Source organism: Mchenga conophoros, linkage group LG20 (assembly GCF_057382185.1).
Source record: "Mchenga conophoros isolate Kocher_MC1m ecotype Shallow Benthic linkage group LG20, M_conophoros_male_GT1.1, whole genome shotgun sequence".
In the NCBI taxonomy this organism is placed as follows: Eukaryota; Metazoa; Chordata; class Actinopteri; order Cichliformes; family Cichlidae; genus Mchenga; species Mchenga conophoros.
Window position 1 is genome coordinate 22,708,768 of NC_140545.1, and position 17,171 is coordinate 22,725,938.

The 17,171-nt window shown below is 38.6% G+C and overlaps 1 protein-coding gene across 4 annotated transcripts in view; it reads left to right on the top strand.

The window, feature by feature from the left end:
* LOC146550803 (uncharacterized) overlaps window positions 1-17,171 on the top strand; it is a 31,027-nt gene continuing 13,856 nt past the window's right edge. The window contains exons 1-7 of one of the 4 annotated variants that reach the window (XM_085260299.1): window positions 1-95; window positions 3,338-3,422; window positions 3,506-3,587; window positions 3,669-4,830; window positions 4,949-5,180; window positions 5,345-5,641; window positions 5,793-5,970. In XM_085260299.1, the coding sequence (XP_085116425.1) occupies window positions 3,539-3,587; window positions 3,669-4,830; window positions 4,949-5,180; window positions 5,345-5,641; window positions 5,793-5,970 (1,918 nt within the window). In that variant the 5' untranslated portion in view covers window positions 1-95; window positions 3,338-3,422; window positions 3,506-3,538. Of the gene's footprint in view, window positions 96-139; window positions 299-3,337; window positions 3,423-3,505; window positions 3,588-3,668; window positions 4,831-4,948; window positions 5,181-5,344; window positions 5,642-5,792; window positions 5,971-17,171 lie in introns of those variants that run through there. The other 3 variants (XM_085260301.1, XM_085260300.1, XM_085260302.1) reach the window with 3 other exon arrangements.

Here is a 17,171-nt window from a genome sequence, read left to right on the forward strand (position 1 = left end):
GCAAGGTCCAGAAAATGGAAGGCTGTACTGTGGGTGCTAGCTAGGTTGCCGAGCGACTCAAACCATAGCTGGAAAATATATAAATTACATCGAAGGTATGATTTCCGTGTCTGTGTACGGGCGTTCAGCATTTAATTCCGTAGTCGGTATCGCTAGTGAGACGTAGCGCTGCTGCGTAGAGTATTTATTAACAGGTGATTTAGAAGCTTAAGTTTAGCTTTAGCTACGCTAGCTGCAGAGAACAATGTCGTCGCCACCACATAGAAGACGCCTCTCTTTTACCTTTATGGAATAACTTGTGAGTGTTTGCGGGGTTTCAGGGCAAGGACGTTTCGTTTGCGGTTTTACAACTGAATTAGGTGTGGCAGTTAAATTAGTACGTGCTGTGGTTTCATTTGGAGTACAGAAACATTATGGACTTCCCAGCCACACTTTGCTGAGTTTTTGCATAAACGTATCGCTCCTAGCAGGCCAGTTTTGCAATGTGAAGCATCAGTGAACACAGCAGCTGGTTGCACCGGGTAACATTAGCAGCAAGTAGAGCTCAGAAATTAACCACAGTGAGAAAATGAACTGTGACTTTCATCACCATAAACGTCTCTGCGAGTTGCATCTCATAAACTGTTAATGCAGACTACAGCCGAGCTGAATTTTAAACTCAACAAAGTAATTTGTCTACGAAGCAAAACAGGGACACAGCACGTGTTTACAGACGTGCAGTGCTGTGAAAAGTGCAAACATCTTTTCCTTTACTGTGGCAGTATGGGAAGACTTAATACAAGTTAAATCCTCAAAAGTACAAAGGGTAACGTGATAAATTATACACATTAAACAACATTTCACCCCTCTTTTTATAACTGTATCCTACAGTTTGTTAAATTATATAGTTATTAATATGCAGTTTGTTTCTATTTAAAACTCCGAAAATGATTCAAAGATATTGTTAACATGATTGTGTGTTATGTGGTTTAATCTTACCTTATCTTAGCTTAAAGGTATCTGTAACCTTCCAACAAACCTACTTGAGCAAAAAGTACAGATTTTGCTACAAATTGTATTTAAGCTGAATTGTAAAATATCATTATTTCATGTACATTTTCCACATACACCCAATTCAGAAGTGGAAAACACTTAAATGCAGTGCAAAGAAAGCACTTGTACGGTGCTTGAGTAAATGTACTGACATCTTTGCGCATCAGATGGATTAAGCCCAATGTTGGCATTGTTAAAAAATCAAATCCAATTGTTTCACAGTTAAACTATAGGATGATTTGATTGGCTGACTGTAAGTTGTGAAGTCAGATTTATTTCTAAGCACATTTTAAAAACACTTGCTGACCAAAGTTCCAGAAAACGATGTGGTTATGGGATATGGGTAAGAGATTGAAAAAAGAAAACACAAAGTGGAAAAAAACATGATGAAAGCAGGACAGATAAAAAAGTAACTCAGTCTGGTTTAAAGCCAAAGGAAATAAAGGGTTTTCAAAGGGGTTTTGAAAGTGTCTGATGTCGGAGAGATCCATGTAACTAAGTGTACAGTGAACAAATGCTCATTTCAGGCATGAAATGCAGTCATGTGAAAAAGAAAGCGGACTCTATACAGTCCTGTGAAAAACTAAGTATTCCCTTAATGTTTTCATAAAAATTAAGAGGGTAAGGAGAAGCCAGGTGGTGCTAAAAAACATACACTTGATTAACTGATCATTATCATGTTAACACAGTACCAGAAGTGGATGTCCATGCAAAATCACTTTAAGGTCAGTGCTCAAAGAAATCCTAAATGTTGATTCTGTTCATCTGGATGTGAAAAACATTTCTTCACTCAGTGAAACGTATCTTCCACTGAAAACGCTACAACTGTTTGGGATTTCTTCTGGGTTTGAACAGCGTGGCTTCCTTTGAATGTCAGCATTTCTTTCTTTTTTTTCTGGATGATTGAGCATACATCAAGACGTACTCTGAAGAAAAAAAAAAAGAGCTACATCTCATGCTCTAAAGGCCTCAATATGTTAAATGTTCATAACAGTACAATAAGAAATGACTTATTTGGAAGGGTTGCCAAGAGAAAGTCTCTTTTCTTTATAAAAGTCATGGCAGCAAAGCTTAGGTTTACAAAATTGCATTAGAACAAACTCCAAGACTATGCTGACATGTAAGCACAAATTCCTCATACCCACTGTGAATCACAGCATTGGAGGGATGAGGATTTGGGGTTGTTTTGCAGCCATAGGACCTGGGGACCTTGCAGTCATTGACTCAACCATGAACTCTTCTATATACCACATACCTGGACTCAAAATTGAGGCCTTCTGTTTGTCAGCAAAAGGTTGACTGACATTGGGTCATTGGGACAAGGACCCCAAACACACCAGCAAACCTACAACAGAATGGTTAAAAGAAATTCAGAAACATGGTGTTGCAATGGCCCAGTCAAAATCCAGACCTCAGTTTGACTGAAATGCTGTGGCGGTTCTTTAGGAGATCAGTACATTAAATAATGCCTGTAAACCTGTGAACTTAAACATTATAAAGAAGAGAGGTCTAAAGTTTCTCCACAATGATGTGAGAAACTGATAAAGTCATACAGAAAATTACTTCCACTAAATACAACTAAAGGTAGTTATATACACTATTAGGTCTTTTATTGAGTCATGGGAAAACTTTTACATGACTAACATTTTTCAATTCATAAATTGGTGACCCTCATGGTTTGTTCAGACATACCCACAACAGTCATGGAGACCACTGTGCAAGTGAGCTTGGAAGTGTGTATACACATAAAAACAGTATTTGTGTTTAAGCAACATGTCATGCATTTTAATGTTACTACAAGGTGGACAAATATTGGTGAAGAGTGGTTTTCCCCACATGTTGTTGCTCCAAATCAAGATGCATGAAGTTCAAGGAGATGGATGCATGAACACAATCTTGTAACTGCCTTTCTTTTAAGGCAACTGCATGAGTTTTAGACTTGTGTTAAAAATTATACATGAACATTGCATGGTGAGACTTTGTAAGGCTTCCACTGCTCACTTTCATAAATTAAGATGCAATCAGAGTATTGAATAGGAGTTCATGTCAAAGAGGCCCATTAGCTGGCCAGGAGCTAAAGTTAATACAGGCTATCAGAAATCCTTTTAAATCCTCAGTGTTGAAACTGTTTGTGGTGCTAATGAATAAACTATGTGATGTGGAGTTTATTGCAGTGCTCTTTCATTGCAAAGCAACAAATGGAATTGAGCTTTTTAACAAAATTGTTTTTTGCGTATATTTTTTTAAATCACCTGTCTCTAATGTAGATTGGTTTGGGTTTTTTCTCCATCCATGATTTTTACAGGTTCACAGCAAGAAACATTGGGATGACTCTTTACACACCCTAAACACATTTGGTGTTTGCAGCTGTCTGCATACAGTTTGCACAGGTACGTGTTTTCTGTTTTATTTCTTGTTTAACTTAGTGAATTGTGAACATAGTTTACAGACACTAACTAAAAGGATCTTGTAGGTTTGAACAGCGTGGCTTCCTTTAAATGTCAGCATGGACATGATGGACAACAGCAGTGTTGCTGATGATAATAATAATTCAGGTACAATCAGCCTGCCAGTTGCCTAAAGGTGAAACGTGGGTGTTGCTTTTGTTAAATCAATTTCTTTCTGTTTATCTGCAGACGAACGGCAGATGCCCTCAGAAGAGGCCGAGTCAAGTGTTAGGCCGACCTTGTCACAGGTTAGAAAGTCTTGGGGGTTTCGACGAACAACCATTGCAAGAAGGGAGTTCATGGAGGAGGTTGGAGACCTAACCTCCAGTCCTCCAATTGTTCGACGAGGCAGAAATCGTCGGACCAATCAAACAGCAGCCCAGACCGCTACAGAGACCCCCACCACCCAGAAAGCTACTCGTACAGCAAGGAGTGTTATTGATGAACTTCAGTGGTCTGCCCCATCCTCACCTGTCTCTGAGAATAGCAAAACTGGTTCAGAAACTTCCGCAGGAGGCAGCCTTGATCCCAGCTTATGGCAGGATTTTGGGTCTGCTTTCCACACTGCCTTCACACTGCTTGGGGGCAGTGAGGGCCTGTCACTAACAATGTCAGATGAACTGGCGGTTCCTGACATTTTAGAAGCCACTGAAGCCATTGAGTCTCCTAATCCACAGGCTATAGATGAAACTGAGATGGCTGATAACATTGATGACATGGAGATTGCACAGCCAGTTGCTTCTGGCAATGCAGAGGGAGAAGAGATCCATGATGTGGTTTTAATCTCAAGTCATGAAGAGGATAGTGATGAAATGACTTTGTTACAGATTAAGGAACAGCTGGCTTCTAATAGCAGACAGGAAGACTCCAAAGCTAGAGGAGGGAAAGGAGGAAAGGGAAAGGCCAGAGGAAAGGGGAGAGGTAGAGGAAGAGGTAGGGGCAAAGGTAGAGGGAGGGGTAGAGGAAAGGGGAGGGCTGTGGAGTTTCAGTCAACCATTGCAGATGATAAGGACAGTGATGATGATGTGGTGCTGGTTAATTTAACTGAGCAACAGCATTTACAAGAAGTGGAAAAAGAAACTGATCCACAAAGTCCTCCTGAAAAAGAGGGTTCGGCTGCTCTCTTTGATACAGCCCTAAGTCCTGCTCAGCAATCAAACTCAGACTGCATGATCATAGACAGTGACTTTGATCAGATTCCTGAGCTAACTCCCGGTCAGTTTGATGAAGTGCCAGAGGAGGAGGAGAAGAAAGATGCTAAAAATACAGAAGAGTTTTCAAGGATATCACACAATGAAGGATATGACTCAAATGCTCTGTTCTGCATCTGCAGACAGAAACAAGATAAGAGGTACATGTTTATATGTAGTAACTGGATTTCTTAGGCTGAGCTGTTCTTTCGGACGATTTGCATAGTTCAGCTGTGTACCATTTTTCACTTCCTATTATCTATTCACTGCTTTTTAAAGGTTTATGATCTGCTGTGACAGCTGCCAGGAGTGGTTCCACGGTGAATGCGTCGGTGTCAGTGAGACACAAGGCCATCAGAGTATGCAAGAGTACGTCTGCCCGCCTTGCACTATAAAGAAACAAAGCCAGTCTGAGTCTCACCCTCAGCCAGACCCTGAGCTTAGCTTTCCTGAATGCTTGACACAAAGTCCTGCTGTTGAAGAAGCACAAGAGGACCAGCGAGCAGTTAAGGTTTGAATTTAATTTGGGTTGTCATCAATCTTTACACTGCCCATCGCCTTCATTTACAAAACCTTTAGCATTTTCTTTCATTCCTGTGTGACCACATACGTGTGATAGATAATCTTCATGAAGAAAGTTTGCTCTCTGAATTTAAGATGAACATCTGTTTTCAGCAGACTGTGCTGGTAGAGGAGGAAACAGAGGAGGAGGAGCAAGAGCAGGCTATTGAAGCAAGGCCAGACCCTGATGCTCAACCTGAAGCTCAACCTGAGCCTGAGATGGATAGCTCTCTTCCCTTGTGCATCGGACCTGGTTGCTCTAAACAAGCACTACCAGATTCTGTTTACTGTGGCAATGACTGCATCCTTCAGCATGCTGCTTTCACTATGAAGACACTCTCTGGCCCTAAGGTGCCCAAATCCAAAGGACGGGCACAGAGAAAAGCTTCCATGTCAAGACCTGCTGCAAAGGTAAGAAAAATTAGCTTGCAGACTGAGAAGAGTATTGAGGTGTGTGGGTAATAAGATTTTCATCTTGGGCTCATTTCTATAGTTTCAGGTAGTTAGTTTCAGCAACTGAAAAATCATATTTTTTCACCCTATGTAAACATTTCAATCATAGGCTCAAAGGTCAAGTCGGACATCAAAGAGGCTAGCAGAAAAAGCTGAGCTGCGAGGTGAGGAGGAGAAAAAGGAGGATGATGGTGAGCAGGAGGCGGCTGCATCTCCTGTCATCTGTGACCCCAGTCTCACAGAAGCTCAGGCTACCTCCACACCAGCATCAAACTTACACACAGCGTGTATGTATCATTCTATACTCACACACATTCAAGCAGTTTACACATCATGCACAAAGTGCCTGTTTTGGAATTACAGCTTTACCTTCCCCTTTTGAATCAGTAGAATTCGCAATGTGCGCGCACACACACATTTTTACTTATTCCCTGGTTCATAGCAGGGGTCAGCAGTGGGTAAGTATTTTCACTTTTATAATTCCCCTGTTCAGTTGCAGTAGCACAGATGTTCTCATGAAACAATCTTGACAAGTCAGAATGCCAGTCTTACCGAAGCACATGCATATAAAATCCGTGTCATAACAAAAATCCCTAAATGAGCAACACACAGCTGCGCTTGGTGACTGTGTTCAAACAATGCTTTGATCTTTGTCTAAACCTTTTGCAAATGTAAAACTATGAATGCAAGCTGGAACCAAGTTATTGTTGGGATGATCTCTATTTCTACAAACAAAATATCTATTGTGATGCAAAGGGCTCCTTAAGAAATACTATGTTAAATTGATGGACGAAACAGCACATAAAACGTACAGTAATGCTTAGCTCTAGCATGGTGCTCCCATATTCACAGCATTACTCATTATTTAATAATTTAAGCATTTTCGTGCATTCTGTTTTCATTATACTCTCTAAAATTCAACTATAACAAGTTGTAGCATCAGAAACTGAAAGTTTCCATTATAGATGTCTGGCCATGCAGTATAATGACGTTGTTATGAGATTTATTTTTTAGAATCACAATATATGATTCTGTAATTGATTGATGGTTACATATAAGGGAATATAAAGAAAAAATGCATACTCAATTTTAAAACTATGCAAGGGATTCATGTGAAATTTTGGCTCCAATGTCAGTTTAAAGTCACAAAATCAGTATATATTTCTGTTTTAATTTATTCCAACATTTTGCTAGTGTATAAAACATCTTTAGTTCTTTATATTCAGTTAGAAGATTGTTAGAAGACAAGTGCAATGGTCAATAAGTCATCTTACCAAAATCAGCATTCAACAAGACCGACGTCAACTTATAACAGTAATATGGTGCATTGCGACATACATTAAACACTACATTGCATATATTTTATTCCACACTATATATGACATTCCTTTAGGTCTTTGCCCAAAAGCTTGTTTTTATGAAAATTGATATGAGGCTTTCTTTTTTCAGTAGGTTTTTTTCAGTATTGAATAATAATGAGAAACTTTATTTATGCAGAACTTTTTCTGAACAAGGTTAAGTCTTAGACAGACAGAAAGAAATTTTAAATGGATAAAAAATACTTGTTCAAAACTAAATCAAAGTAATGAAAGGTTTTGGTTTCTGAAATAATTTAGCGCTAGTTATACAAGTTCTTCTTCTCAAATCAACTGCAGCCAACATATGATGGTGGATGTAAGGGTTGATTTTTTTCTATTTAACAAGTTAGGATACACTCATCTAAAATTACATGCATGTTTTCCACTCCTGTAAAAAAGCAGACCTCTTTTCAAGACCGCAGTTCAAACACTGTATAGACCTGCTGCAGCTGTCCTGCTGCTGGTTTGACCGTAGATAACATTAAACATTCCGGTTTTTGGTATTCCTGGGTTTACATGTATTAAACTAAATCACCTGCACACCAAACCACATTAAACCATCAATCACACACTGCTCCACAATGCCACCAAGTACACTGGCTTTGTGAAGTCCTCATAATGATGTCTCAAGTGCCCAGATGGTATAATTTTTTCAAAGTTGATCGTCTGTTCAAAGAAGTGCCCTAATATTCCAGCAACCCTGCCATAAGGATGCATTTTGCTTTCAGACATTGGTCTGATTCCTCCAACATGCAGCATCTTCCTGGTTTATTTTGTGGGCAGTCAACATTGGAGCATAATCTACCCTTTGTGTTAAATACACATGCACAAGTTGAAAACCTCTCTGTCTCACTGTCACGCAACGTTTTGGGTATTTCAAGGAAAACTTTATTTTTCCAACTTCCAATGCCTTCAGTCGTCAACACACAAACAACCACAAGCACACACTCTTGGATCAGTCATTTCACAGACACACCAGCCTTAAGTTGGATAGGATTTGGAATCAATAGAGACGCTGCAGCTGGTATGGAGGAGGAAGAGGAGGAGGGGACTGAAGGATTCATGAAGATTTTGAAGTGTCAGCTGGCCACTGTCAGCAAAAGGCTCCATTCCTCTGAGAAAAGTCTTCACACTGCTGCAAATGAAGAAAAAATACTTCACAATGCACGCACACGTGCACACGCACACACACACGCACACACACACACACTGGGAATGAAAGAGGTGTACATCTTTTTTTTTTTTTTTTTTTTTTAATTAATTTATTTTTTTAAACCTGGTACATTCATAGTGTTAAATAGCCTTACTTAGGCCATGTTATCCCACATTTAACTTAAAAATTTAAATCCCTACACTCTTTTTTTTGCTCTTTCAAACATGTACAAAACATATTTCTTTACAATTTTATACACATTAACAACAATAATTAATTAATAATTTTGTGAACTTTGGGCTCTGGCCCAACTTGACTGGATTGTCAAAATTAAAATTTTGCAAAATTACTCAACAGACTAAAAAACACAAAGGTGAAAACAACAAATGTCGAGATTAAAATAGTCTGGTTATGACAAGATAACAATATCATGTCTTTCTCACATTTTGAAAGATATAAATAGGTAAAAGAGGGAGAAAGATGGGAGCATGAAATTTAAGCTATATACTGATGGCAAAGGAAGTCTACTCTACACACTTGCACAAACACACAAAACAACTCAAGAGATCAAAACAGTAAGTTTCTTGAAAACATGAACTCAATTTACAGTAGCTACCCAGCAGCCCATCGGAAACCTGGTTGATCACTGGTGGTAGCCACTGCTTAATGCCTCATGGAGCCTCTGAATGTGTGGAGCTGTGTGATCACTGGCACAATTCTGGCAAAAGCTGATGGTTCGGAGTCATATCTCCAGCTTTTGTTCTGTGCCACACAGTGTCTCAGTGGGATAGATATCAGACAGCGATGCAGGCTGAGACATAATTTTTCACCAGTTTTTCCTCAGGGTGATTGTGATGGCAGCAGTCAATTATGACCTGTTGAACTGTGGTGTCACTTAATGTGATGATATTCTGCACAATTCATTTGCTGCAACATGAGCCGACTCAGAAATGGAACGTTGAACTCATATGGCTTTTACCTTTGTGTAAGGAGGAGCTTGTTGAGGATTGCCCCTTCCCACCATCAAAGTACTCTCAGGGATCTCTCGCTGTGGTTTCTAATCATATTAATTATATTGGTACTCCTAAATTAGAAGACAAAAAAATTTTCTTTGTTCCTACTTGGTATGCAGAATTTCTTTTACATCAGAGTATATATAACAAATTGCATTTCTAGCTGTCCCCTCAATAAGCATCTGCACCTTTCAGAAAGATGTAACCTCTTTCATGTAACCTAACAACCAAAGGAAAGAGCATGTTATTGCAAAGCTGAAAGCATGGTTCATGGACGTTGAACCTCTTCATAGTTGCAGAACAGTGATGGAATGGATGGGGTTTCCTTTGGATAGTAAATGAAATCAGATAGGTTTTCCATCTGTGTCCCATTAGTTTTCATTATTGGTGATACAGTACATGGAACAGCAATTTAGCATTTTTGCTCTCAGATACACCAATCCAAAAAGGTGGTCATTCGTATCCCATTTTTTCTTTGGAATTTTAGCACTGCTCCGAAAAATGCATAGTGCACTACCAAGCAAATTAAACCGCATAATGTTTCACAAACACTCTCAAAAGCAGGCGAAATAGTCTAGTGTCTGTACGCTGAACAGTAGTATTGCTTCGTGTATTGATAATTCTTTTATTTTTGTTTTGGAAAGAGATGAAAGTTCTGTGTTAGAGCCAAAATGCTTTAAAGAAGTTTTTCTGTACTGCTGGAAGTCAGTGCATGGCATTGTTAAAATGAAAAAAAGAGAGAAAGGGTCCGTAGTTTGGGTGTCTGAAGGGTCTGTTTTCACACAGATACATTCATAGAAAAAATAAGTTCTTAAAACACCAAAGGAAACAATACAGAACCAAAATGTGACCAGCTATGATTTTTTTATTTTTTTATTTATCTTGAGCAGCGTTTATCACTGTTGCTACACATTTGATCAACTTGACCTAAGACCATATTCATCGCAAAAAGTTTGCTATTTACAACAGGTTCTGTCTCAAGTTCATTGCTCAGTAGGCAGGGAAAACAACAAAGCATAAAAATCCATTTTAACATATATTTCTTAAGTTAAAACGTTTAGAATTGGAATTCCTTGTTGAATTATAAAATACATCGAATAGATGTGCTACTTCTGTAGGTGCCTCTAAAATAGTACACACTATGAAAATAAGCAATAAATAAAACAACATTCATACAATAAATCGAACTCTTTCAGTTGAAGATAATTATGACTATGAAGACAAAAAATGCTATAGTACATTGCAGTAATTAGTCTTGATTTAGAGCAGTGACTGCATCTGGATAAAAAATTCTTTACCTGCTTTATTTTTCTTGTACAAATGGATTTGGCCTTTTTTTTTTTTTTTCTTTTCAAAACTCTGATGGAGTTGAGTGGTCTGCTGCAGTAGTCCCTGTCATACTTGTGTCATAGCACATCTTGTCACACATGACAAAACACAAAACCAATGAAGCTGAAAATGCAAAGCCTTGTTGGATTATGATCAGTTTGGAGTTGCAGGAAGGGACAAGGTCTGTGGTCTCCATCCATTCTTTACACTTGTAACCTTTAAGAGTATGTAATAATATTTCCCTGAATAACCTTTCTGATTGGAGAAGCCTTTAATTAGTAATTATAGCTTTTCAATTGATTGTGTAGCTGCACACACATATGATGTGATGGATGAGTGATTCAATGGGTGTCATGATTTTTGTGATGATGGTAATGAATTGTATCAGACGTTATCTGAGTGAAGCTCTTGCTTAGAGTATATTTCTTACTTTTCCAAACTTCCCAAACCAGCATCCAACTTTCAGCCCACTCCTCTGAACACATGTCACGAAGTAAGCATGAATACCAGATATTTCGTATTCATAGAGCTTGCACATGACAAATGCTTTCATATGAGACCTGAATGATTTTCTGGATAACATACGGGCATGCAAGCATTTTTCCCCCACAGTATTTCTTAGGATATTACCACACATGTTGCCCAGACAGTTTCAGGAGAACGAGGTCCAAATATTATCCAAAGTTATCCTTTATTCATAAGTAGCACTCAGCAGGCTTCATGTATAGTCATAGTTTGCTTCATGCTTTCTCACTTCTGAAAATATTCTGCTTGGTTTGGACGAAGGAGCTGCCTGGGAATGGTGTACACAAACATGACACCCACTCACAAACTGTGAATGCATTTAATCGTTGCCTGTGCCATTTTCACCTGCCTGCAATCAGACATCACACAGACTTTGGAAAGGGAGCTGGCAGGCTGAAGAAAATTTATGTTCAATCCAGCTGTGCTGGACATTTATGTGCATTCTCCCATCCACCTCTGCTGGGCTGTGTCGAGAAAAGTTTGGGAGCTGCGCTGCATGTGTGAAAATTATAGCTATATGTCCTCATAGACTTCACTGTTTTCAGGTTGAGCACCAAGCTGCAACCTTATGGTGTGTAGTGTAGCTTTTGAGGGAAAGACTTTTGATTAGTTTGATTGTTTACACCAAGAAAAGAGGGGGCTGTATTATATTTAATTTGAATCAGAGCACAAATACTTGATTGTTAAATTCCATTTTGAGAAATTTTGCCTCAGCGGATTGAAGGTTTTTTTTTTCATTTTTATTTTATTTTCGGGGCTGCATCTTAAACCTCTTTAGTTTTGTCTTGCATGCTTCGAAAGGCCTGTATATATTCAGTGTGTTTTTTCCAACAGTCGAATCTTTTTAATACCATCTCAAACCTAATTGTAAAACACAAGCACCCTCTACTGGCCAAACAAATAATGTGCAACCATGGAAAGAACACTGCTGATGTTCTGAGTAGTTCACATTTTTGACATCTGCTCAGTGTGGAGATTTCTTGACATTCTTGTGTGATAGCAGAGAATTAGTAACCTAGAGTATTTATTATTGAATATTATTCTAAGTAGTATCATTTTGAAGAAATTAAATGATTTTTTTCCATCAAAAAACAAACATATGTGCTAGCATACCTATAGTTGCAGTGTTTGAAGCGTTCACTATTTTCTCCTGAAGGGGTGGGTGTGTGTGTGTGTGTGTGTGTGTGTGTGTGTGTGTGTTTGTGTGTGTAAGTATGTATAGCAGAACAGTGCTGAATAATCTCTTATTTATGAAAGGAGATATTTAGAAACGCAGCTTACAAACATTTTTAAACTCTTTTGGGTTTTGGGGTTTTTTTGTTCAGTGAAATTTGGTGTGAAGTGCTCTCAACCTACTTTACCCCTATTTTGATTTTGTGTTGGGAACGTGAAAAGATCAGTAACATTATGCCGTCTTAGTTTTAAAAAAAAAGTTTAATGACCAGAAGGGAATAGCTTGATTGAAAAATAGCCCAGCATGTTATTCATCATTAAAACACAACTTGATTATAAATGTATTAAATTACTGAAATTCTACTCTCAGTGAGTCTTAAAGATGTGAGGAGGAGGTTTACAGTTTAAATTTTCTTCTGGGTCCAACTTAATTATGTTTCTCGCCTCATAAAATCAAATTAGGGTAGTGTCATTTCCAAAAACGTTGTGATTCTTCTTTAATCTAATTTATTTGAAGTTGAGAAAAAATATTTGATTTTAAAACTGGAAACTAAGGGAAAATCATTTGATCTTTTAATTTTTTTTAAGCTGCCACACTGCAGAGGAGACATGCTGTTGTAGTACTTGCATAATGTGACTTGGTAATGTCTTACTGCAATGAGCAAGCCTCAAGCAGTATATGTTGCTGCAGAACTTTCAAATATCGGTCACAGATGTGTAAGTTAGCCACCCATTGTGCACCAATTTACCCTTTAAGTAGAAGCTGACCATTGATAAATATGACAGTTCTAATGGATGCTCTATTTCTTCGTCCAAAGCATGCCAATTCCATGATTCACATTTATTTTTTATTTTTTCTAAGTTAGAATTTTTTTATTTTATTTTTTCGTATTTGTTAATGCAGGGTCAGAATATGTTTGCTTGCAATTTGGGTGTGACTCTGATCACAATATTTTGCACTATGGAATATTTTTGATCCAGGCAGCCAGAGGATCTGAAGATTAGTATTGGTTTTTAGATTTGTCCCCTGTGTACAAAGATTTTCTCTGAACTTTTCAGTTATATGTATCGTAAATGAGAAAATCTCCAATCTTTGCATTTGGTTCATAATTTGTTCAATCATTTGCCACACAGTTTTTAACACATTGGAGAACTCATCACTGTCGCCATTTCTGAAAGTTTCAACTCCTCTTGGATGTTCTCCCAACAAGGTGCTAGAAACTAAATTAATTTTGAGGCCTCAACAGGTTTTTTTAAAGACTGAAACACATTTTCAAGATCATCATCCGACCCATATCCAGACGTCTTCCCATGCGGATGCTATTTTCAGTCCCATTTAGTTCCCTAGCACTTGTGCATCTGTACTCCTTACCAGTTCTTTGTCCAGTATGTCAGCAGTATAGGGTTATGGTGATGGATGTCAGAGATCACCTATGGGCAAAGTGAGCAGCTATAGCTCTCAGGTCAAGGCATTTTTTCACAGATCTCATTTCCCAAGTAATGCATTAAATTATCATTATTATAAGATTCATAAAAAATTGAGTCTGCCTCGCTCTTGGTTCATTTTGCACCTCCACATATAGCCGACACTTGCAACACAGGTATCTGAGCATGCTTGGGTGCACACAAACAGGTACATGTCTGGACTTCTGTGCTGCTTTGAAGTCACTGAAGCAATGAAGCTCAACCATCATCATCAAATGAGAAAAGATCTGTATTTTTCGACTGCTGGACTCAGCTGTCTAGGACTAGGCAGTTGAAGAATGAAAGTGTGACAGATGAAATATTTTACACACAAAACACAAGCTGGACCAAAAATGTACTCCTGGTGTGTGTGTTTCTCTTTCACCTGTGCCCTCTTCTCCTGCTTGGGCTACACAGTGTGCATTATTGAGGGTATGCTACTGGCCATTAGCAATGCCGAAAGCAACAGTATGGCATCTGGACTGTGGAGGAAATCACCCAACCATATTACAGTTATCCTTTAATTTGATTTTCATTTTGTGGAAGTGCATAACTTGCAGCGAGCAAAGATTGTGTTGCTTAAAAAAATGTGTACTGGCACATAATGGCGTGCAATTATTTAAGTTCATTCCAGAACTCTGCGTGTTGATGGTCACAGTCTGAATTTGTAATACATTAATGTTTAGAACCTGGGTTCAAGTTAAAACATTTGTATATCACAAATGTCAACATGCAAGTGGTCTTCCAACGGGTGACTTAAAAATAGCAGCAGTGCTGAAAACCCAGAGATGTAAGAAAAGAGAACCTCAAAAAGAAGACTGACCCAATTTTAATAACAGGATTATTATATTTTTACTTAGACTAATTGCTTAATTTAAATAAAAAGTATATACAGTGTATGCAGTATATTGTTTGTATCTCAGCTACTCAAAGGTTTTATTGAGAAGAAAAATTTGGTTTGTGCAGTGGGAATAAAGCTAAAGCAAAAGTTGATTTTACAGATAACACTTAATTGCATTGTTGTAATAATTTCTTAGTGCTGGAGTCATTGCAGGAAAAAAAACTATAAGATTTAAATTCATTTCAGTTTTGTTTATATATAGCGCCAAATTACATCAATAGTTGCCTTGTCGCACTTTATGTTGTAAGGTAAAGAACCTACAATAATTATTTAAAAATCATTACATTCATTGTTATTTTATCTTATTCTTTGTGCATATGGATGGATTAGATCATAGGTGTCAAACTCTGGCTCGCGGGCCAAATTTGGCCCGCAGCCTACTTACATTTGGCCCGCGAAGCCATACCAAATTACTATCAGAGCTGGCCTACTGGTATTATACAGCTAATATATATATTGTTTAGTATTAAACTTTGCTTGTTCCATATTCAGTTTTTCAGCAAAACGTGTTTGAGTCCATAAGAAAAGATTCATTCTTATATCTGGAGGAATAAATATATTTCAATAAATATTAACGTTAGCCCGCGACTTTGTTCCAGTTTTGAATTTTGGCCCACTGTGTATTTGAGTTTGACACCCCTGGATTAGATGGATTCGTATGCTTAAGAATAATGCTGTAAAAAATATAGTTAAATTAGAAATCGCACTGTTTAAAATAAAAAAATCAAATGCATCCATTTTGACAGGGCCTTGTGATGGATGAGTATATCCTGCTTGGAAAAATTACAAAATGAATAGAAAAGGAAATTATTACACCAGTCTGGCTAAAAAAGAAAGAAAAAAAGAGTGGTACAAAAAGTTATGATAATAACTTGGTAAATCTGTTGCTGTTAGTAAATACACCAATCAGGCATAACATTATGAGCTACTGCCTAAAGCTGGGCATACACTGTGCGATTTTGAGACACTGGCCCATTTCGAGACTATTTTTCAGTCGTGCGACCGTTTTGGGGATCGCCCCGAGTTCGGCCTTACTTGTGTGTCATGCATCCCATGTTGTATACATGGGATAACGAGAAGCGATTAAAACCTCACGATCAGCTCCCGATCAGCAATCATATGGTCACAAGAAAATCAAACCTGTTTGAAATCCTGTCGCCCCCTCGTGAGGGTTTCAACGCAAACTCTCACACTGCGCATGAGCAAACACAGAAATGGAAGTGAAAAAGACGGAGTAGCATGGCAGCGCAGCGCGTAGAACTTTTCGATGTGGCCTCACAAAATTATCACGACTGCATCAACCATGAAAAGAGTTGGATGGACATTGCTGCTCAATTGCAGCTGCCTGGTCAATGTTTTTCATTAGCAATATAGCAAAGTTGATGGTGGTGGTGTGTGTGTGTCTGTGTGAGTGAAAGACAGAAAGAGGGGGAGAGCAAGTGACAGATTTTGTGTTATAAACCTCATGTTATAGACGCACAGTGTGAGCACTCAGGTCGCATCAGAGCATCGGGCCGTATAGTGTGAGACCGTGAATAGGGACCCATGAACTTCTAACCCCTGCGATTCAATCGTACAATTTAAGCAGGAGCTGAATAACGCGACTGAAAAAATTGCACAGTGTATATATAAAATAAAATGTGGTTCATCAGATCAGGCCACCTTCTTCCATTCCCCTGTGGTCTAGTTCTGCTGGTCACGTTCTGTTTTTTGGCGGTGGAGGGGGGTCACTACAGGCACCCTGACTGGTCTGTGGCTATGCAGCCCATTACACAACAAACTCCAATGTACTGTACGAACCAGCATGAACTTTTTCGACAATTTGAGCCTCAGGAGCTTGTTTGTTGGAACAGACCACATGGAACAACTTTCACTCCCGAAATGCATTAGTGAGCCTTGCCCTCCCATGACCTGTTGCTGGTTCACCACGGTTCCTTACTTTAATCACTTTTGATAGATACTGCCTGCTGTAGACCCAGAACTCTCCACAAGAGCTGCAGTTTTGGAGATGTTCTTACCTAGTCATCTAGCCATCACAATTTGACTTTGATCAAAACTCAATCCTTACCCTTACCCATGTGTCCTACAGAAAAAGGGGGGACTGCTGTCAGGTTGTGTTTGGGTATGCCTGTGGTGCAGCTTTCAAAACGACCTCATGGGAGCTAGATACTGATTCATTGCTATTTAAACTTTAAGCCAACTGCAGTTAGCTGCCACATCGACGCTCTGTGTTTTTCACAGTGCAATAACTGATTTCCTGACAGATTTAGTACATCTGTCAGTAAATACACCAGAAAAACAACAAAAGCAATATTTACAATTAACACGTATAGTGAGCAGGGAAAAGTAAAGCTGTTTTTACTGAAGTCTGCAGCAAATATCAGTTGTTGACACCTGGCCCACTCTTGTTTTTTCACTAATAGTAGGACACTATGAAGACACCTCATCTGATAGTGGTTAGGTTAATCAAAGAAATAGTAGATGGAACCTTTGCCTTAAGTCCTCATGAGGATCCTGAATGTCAAGGTGTTAATCGGTTGGTGTTTGTGTTCATTTTCATTATAATGATGTC